The sequence below is a fragment of the Elephas maximus genome, chromosome 7 (assembly GCF_024166365.1).
Source record: "Elephas maximus indicus isolate mEleMax1 chromosome 7, mEleMax1 primary haplotype, whole genome shotgun sequence".
Classification (NCBI taxonomy): Eukaryota; Metazoa; Chordata; class Mammalia; order Proboscidea; family Elephantidae; genus Elephas; species Elephas maximus.
In genome coordinates, this window is record NC_064825.1 from 129,137,627 (window position 1) to 129,151,559 (window position 13,933).

The 13,933-nt window shown below is 50.5% G+C and overlaps 2 protein-coding genes across 2 annotated transcripts; one reads left to right on the forward strand and one right to left on the reverse strand.

The window, feature by feature from the left end:
* Nucleotides 1–333: 333 nt before the first annotated feature.
* On the reverse strand, nucleotides 334–5,723 carry EIF1AD (eukaryotic translation initiation factor 1A domain containing). Its single transcript, XM_049892538.1, has 6 exons — nucleotides 5,432–5,723; nucleotides 4,700–4,870; nucleotides 4,455–4,563; nucleotides 4,250–4,358; nucleotides 4,028–4,078; nucleotides 334–2,621 (listed from the first exon to the last, which is right to left on the reverse strand). Exons 2-6 carry the CDS (start codon nucleotides 4,784–4,786, stop codon nucleotides 2,477–2,479), a joined length of 501 nt encoding a protein of 166 aa, XP_049748495.1. The 5' UTR covers nucleotides 4,787–4,870; nucleotides 5,432–5,723; the 3' UTR covers nucleotides 334–2,476.
* A 101-nt stretch (nucleotides 5,724–5,824) lies between these two features.
* BANF1 (BAF nuclear assembly factor 1) lies at nucleotides 5,825–8,058 on the forward strand. The gene is made up of 3 exons (XM_049892539.1): nucleotides 5,825–6,105; nucleotides 7,127–7,265; nucleotides 7,534–8,058. The coding sequence occupies exons 2-3, from the start codon at nucleotides 7,143–7,145 to the stop codon at nucleotides 7,678–7,680; spliced, it is 270 nt and encodes an 89-aa protein (XP_049748496.1). The 5' UTR covers nucleotides 5,825–6,105; nucleotides 7,127–7,142; the 3' UTR covers nucleotides 7,681–8,058.
* Nucleotides 8,059–13,933: the final 5,875 nt, after the last annotated feature.

Here is a 13,933-nt window from a genome sequence, read left to right on the forward strand (position 1 = left end):
TAATGTTGCAGGATTAGTGTGGGATATATCTTGAGTTAATCTCTTTTGAAATATGAGATTAAACAAACAAGGGAGAGACGCAGAGATGGGGGAAGAGAGATGTCAAGCCACATGATCTCCCAGAAACAGAAATTCAAGAGAGACAAGGACCTTCCTCCAGAGTCGAGAAAGCCTTCCTCTAGAGCCAGCGTCCTGAATCCAGACTTCCAACCTCCTGTGAAAAAATAGTTTGTTAAAGCCACCCACTTGTGGTATTTCTGTCATAGCAGCACTAGATAACTAAGATAGCCAAACAGACCAAAGGGACAGATTAGAAATCCAAAGAGATTCACGTATATGCAAGAACTTAGTTTATTTTAAAAGAGGTATTTCAAATCCGTAAGGAAAAAAAATGACTCATTCAATAAACAGTGTAGGGACAAGTGGGTATCCATTTAGAAAAAAGTTAGATCTCCACCTCCCATAAAAAACTAGAATGAGTTAAAACGCGTACGAGCGCACGCACACACCCCATCTTTAACTCATCTGGTTTTTTATACATACGTGCTTATGTACACACACACACAAGTATGTATACATACATATCTGAAGCTACGCTAAGCAAACGTAAGACAAAGTGAATGGAAAACAGCAAACGAAGCCACAGCTAGAGAGGACATGGGGCTCAGAGACAGGTTTTCTGGACTGTTTCTTAGGAGACTCTATAGCACGTCTGATTCTGATGACACACGTACGACAGCTGATGACCAACACCTAAGTCCTTGAGAATCAACAGAGACAGCTCCAAAGTACACAAGGGTTTACTTGCTGTTGAATCGCAACGGGAAGTTAAGGCAGGAAGATACGCGAGCTATTTGTAAACGTTCGTGGGGAGGCGAGAGCTGCCTCCAGTGGCTACCCTCTCTTAATGAAGTATGAGCAGTGGTCGGTAACTAGAAGGGGGAAGGAGAACCGGTAGGTGAGATAGAAGCTTTGAAACAGAAATCCCGAAGAGTAGGTCTGCTGGGCAGTACTGAGTACCCATCTGAGGTGTGTAATTATGAATTTAAGGTAGAAGCAGTGGGCCAGGTTGCTTATCTTCTCTCTAGTAGTATTCACCTGCTTGGGCACAGGCACAGAGGTGAATGATGGGGCTTCCCCCAGCCGGGGGTTTTACCCGACAAATACTGAAGAGACGGGAGTAGAGGGTGCGGGCTGTGGAGTCCACGCTGCATGATGGAAGTGAAGATAGCAAACTAATGTGAGAATGTGAGAGGGCTTGTTTGCAGAAAGATGAGGATCGAGAATTTCTGCAGAGGTAGTAGTTGAGAAGGTAAGAGAGCCAAGAGGTGGCAATTATACAGATATTTAAATCCAAAACGTGGTGTAATTCCTAGCCACGTCAGGGGTCCAAACAGCGACCAGATATGTAGGCAGCAGACAGACTAGAGGACAGGGGCATCAGAGCTGAGGGTATCAAGGAACTTGGAAGCCACAGTGTTGAACAGGCCCATCTACAGGAGGTAGAATATACCGACCTAAGTGGGGATGGAAGACTCTAAGCCAAGACGAGAACTCTCCAATGACTAAGCAGTGACTACAAGGTCAACGGCAGCAATGCAGAGAGAAAGTGTACAGCCAGAGATAAACACTTCCAAGGAGAGGTGGGAGGATGTAGCTGGCAAGGGGAAAGACAGTGATGGTCCGAGCAGCCACCAACCCACCTCCTCGCTGAGGCACGAAGGTAAAAAAGCAGCCTCCTTTTAGAAGGTTACGGGGCAACTGATGTCCTCGGGGTATAACCAGGTTTCAAATAAAGTTAGGAAATGGAAAGACCTTCAAAACAAGGTTAAAGACACGTAGAGGTTTGCTGGTCACAAAGCAGACGTTCTGGAAGAATGGCCGAGGGTAGAGAGACAGAGGGGAGCACCCTGCAGTGACGGAATGGAGGACCATAAAAGGCCGGGACTGCGGCTCCTGAGGCATTGCGGGATTTGTCCTGAGTGTCTCCTGGAGGCAGGTGGACCCTAGGTTCCAGGGCTGTGACCCTGACTGCTTCCAAAGGGATTAACTGCAAGCAGGCAATGAGGTGGGGCTACTCCTAATCATCAAACACATGCAAGGAGACACAGCACAGGGCCAGGCACTTCCTAAGCATTCAACGATGCAAAAAGAAAGAACTCAAACCACCTGGGGGAAGAGTCCAGCCAGTCCCCGTTTCCCTGCCATTCGGCCACTGGCCCATGAGACTTCCACCAAAGAGCATGCCGTTTTTTACTTCACATGTCCATCCTCTCCCAAAGAGCCACACGGACACCAACACAAGTCATCACCCACCAGGGGTTTAATTCTCCTGTCGGTCAGGAAAGTCTGTTCAGAGAGGGGCCCTGCCTTGTCCCCATCCAGGGGGGAAGAGCTGCAGGGCACCCTGGGAATGTCTGAGCCCAGGGGAGCCAGGGACTAGTCTCTGAGCTAGTGGAGAGGTGGGCCCAGGGTCTCAGGCTGCCTCCTCCTCCTTGCTCTCCTCTTCGCTTTCATGATACTGTCTGCGGTTGGTGTTAACAAAGAGGTCAGAATCGTCTTCAGAGCTGGACTCGTCTCCTGATGACTGGGGCTCAGCTGGGAGTTCTGGCTGAGTCTGTCTGCATGGGAGAAGAGAGTTAGCCCAATGCCTTCTGGGAAAACCAGATCTGCAACCAAGGGGCCCCACAAAAAGAAGGATCATTTGGCCAAGCAGTCAGGGCCCTACAGGCCTGCCAAAATTCAACAACCCCTTAAAGACTAAAATGAGGCACAGAATCAGAGCAGTTGAAAACTTGGCCAAAGAAACAGGCTGAAGACTGCCAGCCACCCCCAACTTTACTAGACCCACTCATTTTAGTTAAGAACAACGATTCTACCACCACCAACTAACACTCCTTGAGCCCACATCACATACCACACTAAGCAGTTTTATAAGCACTAAGCTCCCATTTTGTTGAGAAGACAGGTGAGAATTGAGAGATTAAGTAAATTGCTTAATAGCACTCTGCTCTAAATGGCAAAAACCAAGATTCGAACCTGATCAATCTTCTAATCCACCCTTACACACACGTGTTATATCACATATTAAAGAACCCTTACCAGAAACCCTGTGTAGTGACAAAGGAAAGCCTGACACCAGGGCTTGGACCCCTACTTTCTGTCTTCCCTCTTGTGACGTAATGAATTACTTCATGTAGCCCTTCTACCCATGATGTTTATAACTCACACATAAAGACAGTGAATCCATGCAAATAAAATATATGGAACCAATGATGGTCAGAGTTATGTGTCAACTTGGCTAAGCCATGATTCCCAGTATTGTATGGTTGTCCTCCATCTTAAGTGTCGTGGATGCTGACCTCTACATGTTTACGAGACAGGACTGGAGTGTCTCTGGTTGCAGCCTTGCAGGAGGGCGTGACTCAAGTCCCACCCTTACTCAAGCTACCACCTTCCCTAGGGTGTCACCTGCATCTAAGGTGTATATGTAGATGCCCTGGTGGGGCTCTCTATCTGGATCCAGCGTCCAGTTTGTGATCGACTGACTCCCAGTTCTTCAGACTCAAGCCTGGTGATTCTGAGATTCGCCAGCCTCTATAGCCCCACGGGCCTGCAGCCTATCATCTGACTTGATTCACCAGCTTCTACAGCCTTGTGAGCCAAAAGCCTGTGGTCTGAAATGCTGGTTTGGGTTCATCAGCCCCTATAGCCATGTGAGTTGGGAGAACCCTATGCCTGACCCGTGGATTTGGAACCTGCCAGTCTCCATAACCACATGAGTCACTTCCTTTATACAGGTTTTTGACTTCTGTGAGATGTTGCAGTAAACTAGGGAACCCAAAAACTGGAAAAAGAGAACTGACAAAAAAAAAAGTAAATGACATTAGAAAAAACGGACTAGGACAGCAGTTTAGAAAAGTTAGACACTTGGGGCATCTTTAGTCTCTGCCTCAGAGGAACCAGCTTTGTACTGATCCTTATGTAAGAAATTATTCGTCTACTTATCTCAAAGCTTGTTCCTCACCTGTTCCTGCTGTTGTTGTGTTTCTCAGCCACTTCAGAGAAGGCCTCAGGCCTGCGCCAAAAGAAAAAACAGGGTCAGAGAAAACTAATAAGTCTCTTGGCAAAAGCACTGTTTCCAGCAGTCTCTGCCTGGGATGCCATGATCTTCCCTTCCCCAATTACAAGGATACAAAGTCCATCCGCCCAGAGGCCAGGGAGCCAACAATGAAGGGGAGCGCCCTACCAGAGCCCCTCCTTCTGCAGAGAGCGCACGTGGTCCTTGCAGAGCACAAAGGAGATCTCCGCCTTCACCTTCTCTCCCTCCTCAATGGGGTCAACGATGAGGAAGTCCCCTGTAGGGAAACAGGAGGAAAGACCAGGTCAGTCCTGGTGCAGGCAGGAAGCCAAGGCCATGGTAAATGGTTGTCTCCGAGGGGACCCCCCCTCACCTCGCTTGATCCAGATGTTCTTTCGGTACTTGGAGGGCATGCTCACCAGGAAGCGTTGCCCCTGGGCCGTCTCCACCTCATGCAGATTGTTCCCTGGGGTCCTGAGTACCTGGTTCAGGGGCAAGGGAGAACCAGTCTGTCTCATCATCAGATCAAGGGCCCTCTGAGCTGCACCACACCCTACCTGGACCCCAGAGGTCCAATGGGGGTGGGAAATAGAGCAAATTGTGCCCCATGCCACTCACCCTCACAATCTGCTGCTGGTCTGAGGGCACCATGTGCTCCCCCAGCAACTCCTTCACCACATGCTTCCTCTTGGTGGCCTGAGACATGCTGGGTTCCGTCCTCGGGCGTGAGGGACGCAGAGACTGTCAACTTCTCCTGAGTTCCTCGGAATGCAGGCTCAGAGCCCAGGACTGTTTTGTAAATGGGAATGGCCTCTTACTGAAGAGCGAGCCACACAGTGTCCTGGTTAAGAACATGGGCTCCGAAGGCTAACTGCCTGGACTCAAATCCTACCTTGACTACTTCTCAGCTGTTCAACCTTTTTAGGGCTTGCTGAACAAAACAAAACACCTAACTCGGAGCACTGTTAACAGTATGAGACAATGTAAGTTACGCACTTGGCACACTGAAATGCCGTAAGCGCTCAAAAACGCTCTTGTTATCGTAAATATCTGAGAAATTATAATTATACAACTATACGTACTTTTACTTTTTTACATACTCTAAAACCGTTTCTTCAAGTACAAAACTGTAACTTCGACAAGCTTGGACGTCACAAGTCTAGCACAGCCACGGCAACACAGAAGCTCAGTTTATAATCTCTCCACACACTACACGCAGAGGCTAATTAGGAGCCCACCGCGATGGTCCAAGCCAGTAACCAAGAGTGATGGTTTCCAAAGTCTAAAGCGTCACCCCTAACTGCCACCCCCTGCCCTCCTCTCTCCCCTACCCCAGGAAACCACACTCACCTTCCGGCCCTCGACTCTCCCACGGGCGCTAGCCGAGCGACCCCGCTCTACAGGTCGGACGCTGAGAGCGGCTCCTCCACGACTCACTTCGCAGAAGAGCCAACGAAGGCACGGAAAAGGGATTTTCTGGCGGTCACGATGGTGGCGCTGGCCCCGACTCAGCTCTTCGGTGCTCTGGGGTCCCTCCCGATTCCTACCAGCCCGACAGCGCTACGAACAAGGCCAGGCTCAGTCAGACCCGTCCGAGAACTGTACTTCCGGCGCGCTCTCGGAAGCCACACGGCTACTCTTCCCCCCCCCCCCCGCCACTTTGTCCGTCCCTCTAACTCTTCCCACCGCCAGGTCGGCCGGGGCTAAGTCCTTGAGTTCCGGGGCCGGGCAGCCGGGAAGGGAAGTTTTCTCCTCCGCGGCCTCTGCTCCGAGACCGGAAGGGCCGCCTGAGAAGTGAGACCATAGAAGGCAGCCCGCTTCCCGCGAAGCTACCGGAAAAGAGCGCCCCTAAGGGCGCGGTCGAGGACCGAAATGCCTCATCTCTATGGCGCTTAGAGGCTAGAAGTGCCCAACTTGGGTTTTAGAAGACGGCTCTTGAGGCGAGCCGGAAGCGGAAGTCGAAGAAAGTTCTAGTTGTTGGGGTAGCGGCGGGAGCGGCCGGGTGGCGAGAGGAGCCGTTACGTGTGAGTTGCCAGTGAGCGCGAGCTGCGGAGCAGGGCCCGGCGAGAGGCTAGAGGAGGCGCGGGACAGCAGGGAGGAGAGAGGTCACGAAAGCGCGGTGGGAGGCTAAGGGTGAGCCCCCCGAGAGGAGTCCGCCCGCCGCGTGGAGGAGGCGGGGCGCGGCGTTGCGCTGCGCGTGGGAACGCGGCGCGTGCAGGGGCGGGGCGGCAGGAGCGAGCGCGGCTGGAAGCCAGCGCGACCCGGCCGGCGGGAAGACGGCTCCGGGCGCTCTCTGCCTGTGCCTTCGCTCCGTAAGCAGCCGTGGCGTGCGGGTGGAGCACAGAGACCATTCGTCTGCTTTTCAGACCAGGTGGCCTCTTAGCCGGGGTCAGCTTTTGCCCAGCGAAGGTCACAGAGGGAGTGACAGCCGCGGGGCGTGCCCTGGCTACTGACTCTGGGAATCTTCCCATTTGCCAGCGCTCTGCCACCTGTTAGGGCAGGAGAGTTTTCCCTCTCCAAACCAAAACCAAAACCCGGCTTCTGCAGGAAGTAAAAGAGTTCTCTTTTGCGTGCAGGAGGTCCCCGATCTACGACGGGGTTCGTTCTGCTGACTCCGTCCTAAATCGGTTCTGATGGAAGTTGGATACCTGTTTTTTTTTTTTTTAATTCTTTTTAAGTTTTTGTGTTTTGAACAGTAAAATCATAAAATTGCACAACTGCGAGTGAACACCCGGGAATGATAACAGCACAATTTACCTGTGGGAGCTTTGTAGTACATATTATTGATGTTAAAATATATATTTTTAAAAAATAAGGAAAGATTGTAAGTGCAGTTCGTGGTAATGGGATTGCATTCTAAGTCGGAGACTATCCTTGTGGAGAAAAGACTCTCCCCGGGTCTCAGTTTTCTCATCTGTGAAATGAAGGGGATTCAGTAAGCTACCCTACTGGCTGGCCTAGCTCCCTTGTCATATGGGACTACTAGTGGCCTCTAGGGAGTTTCCAGGTCTTCAGCCCTAACCTGCTTTTTGTTGGGATTCCCAGATTAAGCCTGATCAAGATGACAACTTCCCAAAAGCACCGAGACTTCGTGGCAGAGCCCATGGGGGAAAAGCCAGTGGGGAGCCTGGCCGGGATTGGTGAAGTCCTGGGCAAGAAGCTGGAGGAAAGGGGCTTTGACAAGGTGTGGGGTGGCCGCATGTTGCCTGGGGGGGCTGGAGGTGGGAGTCCATTTATTTTCTGGCAGATGGAGTGAGGAAAGTGAATGTACTTGTTGGGGGGTGGAGAGTGGAGTATAATTTAAGAGACAGCTGAAGTTGGTCACCTGGTGGAGGTGAAGCAGGCAAACTCATTCTGCCTCCTGGGCTTATGTGCTTTGAATACCTCAAAGGTGGCTTTCTTAACCCCACAATGCACTTTGTGGCATGCCCTTTGCTTTGCCTGTTTTGCAGGCGTATGTGGTCCTTGGCCAGTTTCTGGTACTAAAGAAGGATGAAGACCTCTTCCGGGAATGGCTCAAGGACACGTGCGGCGCCAATGCCAAGCAGTCTCGGGACTGCTTTGGGTGCCTTCGAGAGTGGTGCGACGCCTTCTTGTGATGCTGTCTTGGGAGCCCCCAGTCCCCAGCCCTGAGTCTCCAGAGTTTGCAGCTGAGTGGCGACTCCTCCCCTGTCCTCTACAAGGAAAAGATTGCTGTTGTCAGGCTCACCTCCAACGTGCTCCAGAATCTTTTAGGAGTTTTGTCCCATCACCATTTCAACTTTTTTGGAATTCTCACTTTTGCATGAATTCCCCATCCTCCTCCTCCCTCTGCCAGTTCCATGGCGATAGTTACCAGCTTTCCTGAGTGGATTCTTGGCCCCTTCCTTCACTCTCACCCTCACATCTGGTCTGTTTTTATGCCATTTGGCTCTTTTTTGGCAGAATAGTCACTGTCCTTGTAAAGTTTTTTAAATCAATAAAGTCAGTGGCCTTCAGGTTTGGGCTTTGTGTGTTGAGAAGTGGGCTGGGAGTGGCCTCTTCCTTGGGGACCCAGCAGGCATCCTGTGCTCCTTATCAGCACAGACCGAAACTTGCCTTCCCACTCCCAGAGGGCAGCCACCCCAGCCTTGTGGGCCTCGGCAGGTGCCGTGGAGTGTCTCAATCAATGTGGGAGAGAGTGCAGGCTGATCCTTTCCTGGGAGCCAGACTGGCTCTGGCTCCCCATGGTGGAATCAACAGCCGGACCAAGCAGCACCTGGTGGAAAAGTCAGTGGGAGTCAGGTGGTCGGAAGAAGGTGGGCCAGATGTGGGTGTGAGCTCACTTGTGGTCATGTCCTTCCCTAGCCTCCAGGAGAAGTGGGCAGTGCTCTTGCCATCTGCGTGCTGTCTGCAGGGCGGCGGGGAGGGGCACGTAGTGTGAATATTACAGCCAGGAGAGAGTGAGTTACACTTTTATTCAGTATATTTAATTCCTGTCCTTTGTCGAACATTTAGTACATATCAGAAACTGTGGTGGCGTAGTGGTTAAGTGCTACAGTGCTAACCAAAAGGTCAGCAGTTCAAATCCACTAGGCGCTCCTTGGAAACTATGGGGCAGCTCTCCTCTGTCCTGTAGGGTCGCTATGAGTTGGAATTGACTCGACAGTGGGTTTGGTTTTTTTTTTTTTTTGGTTTAGTATATACCAGGTTCAAAGCTAAGATCCTCACAAGTATTTATTTTTTCACAACGATCATTAATTGTTTTCTACAGATGAGGAAATCTGGTTAAGAGAGGTTTTTTTGTCTGTGGACTTGCTACTACGAAGTAGCCAGACTGGAACTCCAGCTTGAAAACCTGTGTACCTGGGAACATTGTGGTTCTCAGTCATGTTGCTTGGCTTCTCTGAGCCTCAACTTCCGCACTTAGAAAATGGGGTGATTGTGAGAATCTAATGAAACGCTAGCACTACTGTGTAGTGCTTGGCCCTGCTTGGCATTCAGCACCATTGGGGAGCTACTTGCTTGCATTATAAATAAAATTATTCCTCATAGGGCTTGTAGTCTGGGGAGGAGAGAATGATAGTTATTAAAGACAAGTACAAAAACATAATATGAGATGTTTATGATCTCAGAGTAGAGATGAATTTCTAAAAGAAGAAAAAGTTGATAAATTCAACTCCATTAGAAACTTCTGTTCATCAGCCAGCCAACCAGTTGCTGTCAAGTTGATTCCAACTCATGGCAACCTCGTGTTAGAGCAGAACTGTGCTCCATAGAATTTTGTTGTCGATTTGTGACTTGGGAGACCCCATGTGTCACAGAGTAGAACTGTTCCGTAGAGTTTTCTTGGCTGTAATCTTTACTGAAGCAGATCGCTAGGCCTGTTTCTTCTGCGGTGCCATGGAGTGGGTTTAAACCACCAACCTTTTGGTTACCAGCCGAGTACAAACCATCTGCACCACCGAAGGACCGTCTGTGTAAGATTTCAATGGCAGCTTTTTCAGAAGTAGGTTGCCAAGGCTTTTCTTCCAGGGTACCTCTGGGTGGACTCAAACCTTCAACCTTTCAGTTAGCAGCCGAGCACATTAACTGCACCAGCCAGGGACTTTCTGTTCATCAAAAGATACAGTAAAAGCTGAGTACTGAGCTTAATCAATTGCATTGATTAAGGTAGGATTACACAGTTGATTAACGTAATTGCTGTCAATAAGTTGAATTGGCAGAAGTGTAATAGATAATATTTACAACAATGACAAAAAGAAAAAGAGTAGCTACCGAGGCAGCTTACGTACAACCAGACACCTCATGGGATTCAGTTCTTTGCCTGGAGGTTTAGGGTCATAGTTTCATGGGATGTCACAGTTAATTGGCTTAATGATGCGTTCAGTGCTTCTGTTTTACCTCATTCATCGCATAGTCCCTGGGGTCTTAAAAGCTTGCAAGTGGCCATCCAAGGCACAGTAATTGGTCTCTGCCTGGAGCAACAGAGGAAGGTGGAGAGTCAGGAACAGGAGGAGGAAATGGAATGTGTGGCTAATTACCTCCTTGAACAGTTGCCTCCTTTGCTGTGAACTGGGTGGTGCCCAGCTACCACTACTGAACATTTGGGTCAAAGATTCTTTAGAAGAATCCTGAGCAAAAGGGGAAAATGCAGAACGGAATTTCAAATTCTTACGGAACCCAGATTTTCTGGAGCCATGGAGGCTGGATGAACCCTGAAACTATTGCCCTAAGACAATCTTTAAGCCTTAAACCAAAAATATTGATACAGTTTAACGATAATTTATTTTAACTAGTAAAGGTCTGCCTTGAGCATTACGTTCTTTTAAGATCTGTCTATATGAAATCAAATTGACAACAGCGACTCAAAAGATGAGATAGGAACCTCGGGGTAGTGAGCTTATGTTAACGGGAGAGGAACAACTCTGAAAAGGAGGGTCACAATGGCTGCCCAACTCAGTATAATCCATCTCCCTGAATTGGACATGTGGAAACTTGACTTGGTTTATGTTTTTGTTGTGTATATTCTCAACAACAAAAATAAAGTTATTTTAAAAATGCAAATTAAAGAAAGAGCGAAGAGACAAACCCAGAATGGGAAAAGGCACCTGCAACACATCTGAGTCCAGAGCATGTGTCAATCAGGGAAAGTGAGAGCACAACAGAAAGGTGGGTAAATGGCCTGAGAAGCAGACCAAGGTACCCAAATGGTGACTAAGCGTGGGAAAAGGTGCTCAATTCATTAGGAATTGGACATGTAAATGAGATGTCAGTACACACCCACTGGATTGGCAAAAATGTTTAAGCCTGACAATACCAAGTGTTGAGAAGATGGAGCAACAGGAACCGGTATCCAGTTGGTGGGAGTGTAAATTAGTATGAATGCTTTGGAAAACAGTGGGTGTTATCTCGTAAAGCTGAAAATAACACACCCTGTGACCCAGCAATTCCATTCCCAGGTATGTGCCTCGGAGACTCCTGAACACCTGTTCCAGGAGATCACAGTGAAGCAGCATTGCGCGTTATATCCCCCAACCACGAAGTCCCCTAATGGCTGCGGGCACTGGAACAGCTGAGTGAAGGAACTCCATTCGTGCCTTGGAGCACCTCATAGCCACTAAAATGCGCAAACAGCTGATGAGTGCCACGGAAATTATTGAGCGAGTCACACAAAACAAAATAGTGTAATTGCATTCACGTAAAGTTAAAAAGTAAGTTCTCGTTTAGGAATCCCTCCGTGAAATGAAATGCTCATTGCAAAAGTTGATAGCGATGACCTTTGGGGGACAGAGGAGGTGGGAGGGGTGGGTAGCTTGGGGGTTGGGGTGACAGTTTCCCTTTCTTGGCCTGTGCGGTGGTAACGCGTTCACTTTGTAATCATTTGTAAACTGAATGTGTATGTTCTAAGTGCTTTCCTGTAAATTAGCAGTATCTCAGGATGAAAGACAAGGATAAAAGGGAAACCAAAAATAAAGAGCCAGGGACAGAGAGATGGCGGGGTGAACTGGAGACTGCTCGCTGTTGGCAGAGATGACGGAGGGGTCGGTGCAGGGTGGGTATGGGATGTGGGAGCGGCCCTCCCTGGGAGGGGCACTAGGTGGCCACCCCGGGACCCCCTTTGAGCCACAGGCTACCTCCTGACCCAGGTGGAGGTGGTGATGAGGATCTGTCTGGAGTTCCAGACCATTCTACATTTCTAATTTTTCTTGGATAGGTCACCCAGAATCCCCTTAGCCCTGCCGTCACACAAGGCCTATGTGCTTGGGAGGGAGGGGTGCGTGGTAGGGCCATGGCCTCCCTGCACTTGAGCCCTGATGCTGTCGGTTTTCGCTGGCACTCTGTGAGCCCTTCCCAAGGCTACCACCCATGGGAGTTGCCTGTGGCTGCCTCCTCAGCTCTGGCTCTGGGGCCTGCCTGGCCGAACCCTGCAGGACGTGTGCTGGCTGCATTGTTCCCACATCACTTGCCCTTCCCTTGGCACACCCACAGCCTTTGTCTCCACAGGTGCTGGGACCTGCTTTCTCACCTCTGCCTTGGCACTGGGCAGTGCCCGTGAAGGTTAGCAAGCTCCAAGCCCTTTATCCAGGCTCCGCTGTGCATCCCACACAGTTCCTGGATCAGTCCGGGGGCAGCGGGGGACAAAGAGCGTCTAGAGTGTACTGCCTTTCTGAGGTCCAACCCCAACCCAGGCAGCAGGATAAAGGGACCAAGGCCTGGCATGTCAAAGAAAAGAGCAGACTCGGGTGGTGGGGGCCAGAGAGCAGGTTATCTAAGTGCTCAATCTGCCCAATAGGACATGCCTGGCCACTCACCAGCCTGGGAGCATGGGCGGGCCCCAAAGTCAGCAAATGTTCACTCAGTGCCCTCCCTGCACCTGGCCAGAGCTTAATCCTCGCAGCCAGTCTAGTCATAGTGTGCGGAGCTGGCCTGCCGTCCAAGCAATCCCAACTTTCCCCTGGAAAGGAAGTGGGGGGAGGCTACTGGATCAACCCAAGTTCCAGCCCAAGACACGCCATCCCACCCTGCCCCCTACTCATGAGTGTGACAACCTTTCAGGCTGTCCTTACCCTGGAGAGACCCAAAGCTCTCTCTGATCTGCTGTCACTGTGGCCTTGACTGATGGCAATGGCTGAGCTACGTGGTAGGGGAGCCTGAGGAGGCTCCCTGCACCCCAGGGGCTGCCACTCCTCTGCTCCCCATGAGCCTCTTACTCCACCCTCACCCGGGTTCTCTCCACTTAGGGTCCCTGCCTGGCCTTGGCCCCTCACTGAAATAAGTTGGTCCAGCTTGCCCACAAACTGAGGCCTGTCCATTTAAGGCAGACACTTGAGCTTGCAGCAAACTCGTAACTGTTCCTTGGAATCCCAAGGAGGTGACAGGGTGTTTGTCACAGTGGGCTGTGGCAGGTGGGGTGGGTTTGGAGTAGGGGGGCTGCACAGGCTAGCAGCTTTGAGGTGAGGGCAGTGACTGCACTCTGGTCTGGGTCTCCAGGAGAAATCACTTCCTTTTGTGGCCCTGGGATTCTAAGAGGCCCAGAGTTGGGGCGGGGAGGCAATAATGCCTGTTCACAATAGTCACTACAACAATCCAACCCAAACTCACCGCTGCCGAGTGGATTCCGACTTATAGCAATCCTATAGGACAGAGTAGAACTGCCCCGTAGGGCTTCCTAGGCTGTAAATCTTTACGGAAGCAGACTGCTACATCTTTCTCCCATGGAGCGGGTGGTGGGTTCGAACCGCTGAGCTTTTGGTTAGCAGCCGAGTGCTTTAACCACTGTGCCACCAGGGCTCCTTACCACAACAATAGCCACCACTTACTAAGTTTGTCAACTACTCTAAGCCACTACCTCTTCCAGGTCAAGATCCTTGGTCACTCAAAGCGCTGGCGAGATCTTAGCGCCCGGCCCCCACGTGACTGAAAGGGCAGTCAATGCCGAACTCTAAAGCATGGGTAAAGAATTCCAGCCAAATCCCGACTTCCCCAAGGTGACAACCACAGTGCAGTCTAAGTAATCACATTTTTTCCAGAGACTTTCCAAAGCCCCTGTCTGCGGGCACCCGACACCCCGTGTGCCTTGGGGGAGAGGAGCCAAGCCTTGCCCCTTAGTGTGGAAACAACCTTATGAGATACCGGTTGTTGTCACATTTCTTCAGGTAAGGACCCTCAGGTTCTGGGAGGACGGGAGATGTGCCCAAAGTCACCCAGAGTGATGGCAGAGCTGGTGGCACCCCCTCTTTCTGGCCACTGCATATCCTTTGGAATCAGGCTGAGGAGCAGATTCCATTAGAATGTCAGGGCTCAAAAGTCACCATTTACCCTTTACTGCTGGTGTTCTTGGGCAAATCCTGCCTCCCCTCTGTGTTGCTTCCTCCTCTGTAAAGCAGAAGC

Bases quoted from the DNA above. Each gene is read 5' to 3' on its own strand.
- EIF1AD (XM_049892538.1), bottom strand. From the start codon at position 4,786: ATGTCTCAGGCCACCAAGAGGAAGCATGTGGTGAAGGAGTTGCTGGGG. The intron at 4,359-4,454 runs GTGAGGGGGGGT...GTTTCCCTACAG, and splicing joins GAACATCTGGATCAAGCGAG to GGGACTTCCTCATCGTTGAC. The intron at 2,622-4,027 runs GTGAGGAACAAG...TCTCCCATGCAG, and splicing joins CACAACAACAGCAGGAACAG to ACAGACTCAGCCAGAACTCC.
- BANF1 (XM_049892539.1), top strand. From the start codon at position 7,143: ATGACAACTTCCCAAAAGCACCGAGACTTCGTGGCAGAGCCCATGGGG. The intron at 7,266-7,533 runs GTGTGGGGTGGC...CCTGTTTTGCAG, and splicing joins AGGAAAGGGGCTTTGACAAG to GCGTATGTGGTCCTTGGCCA.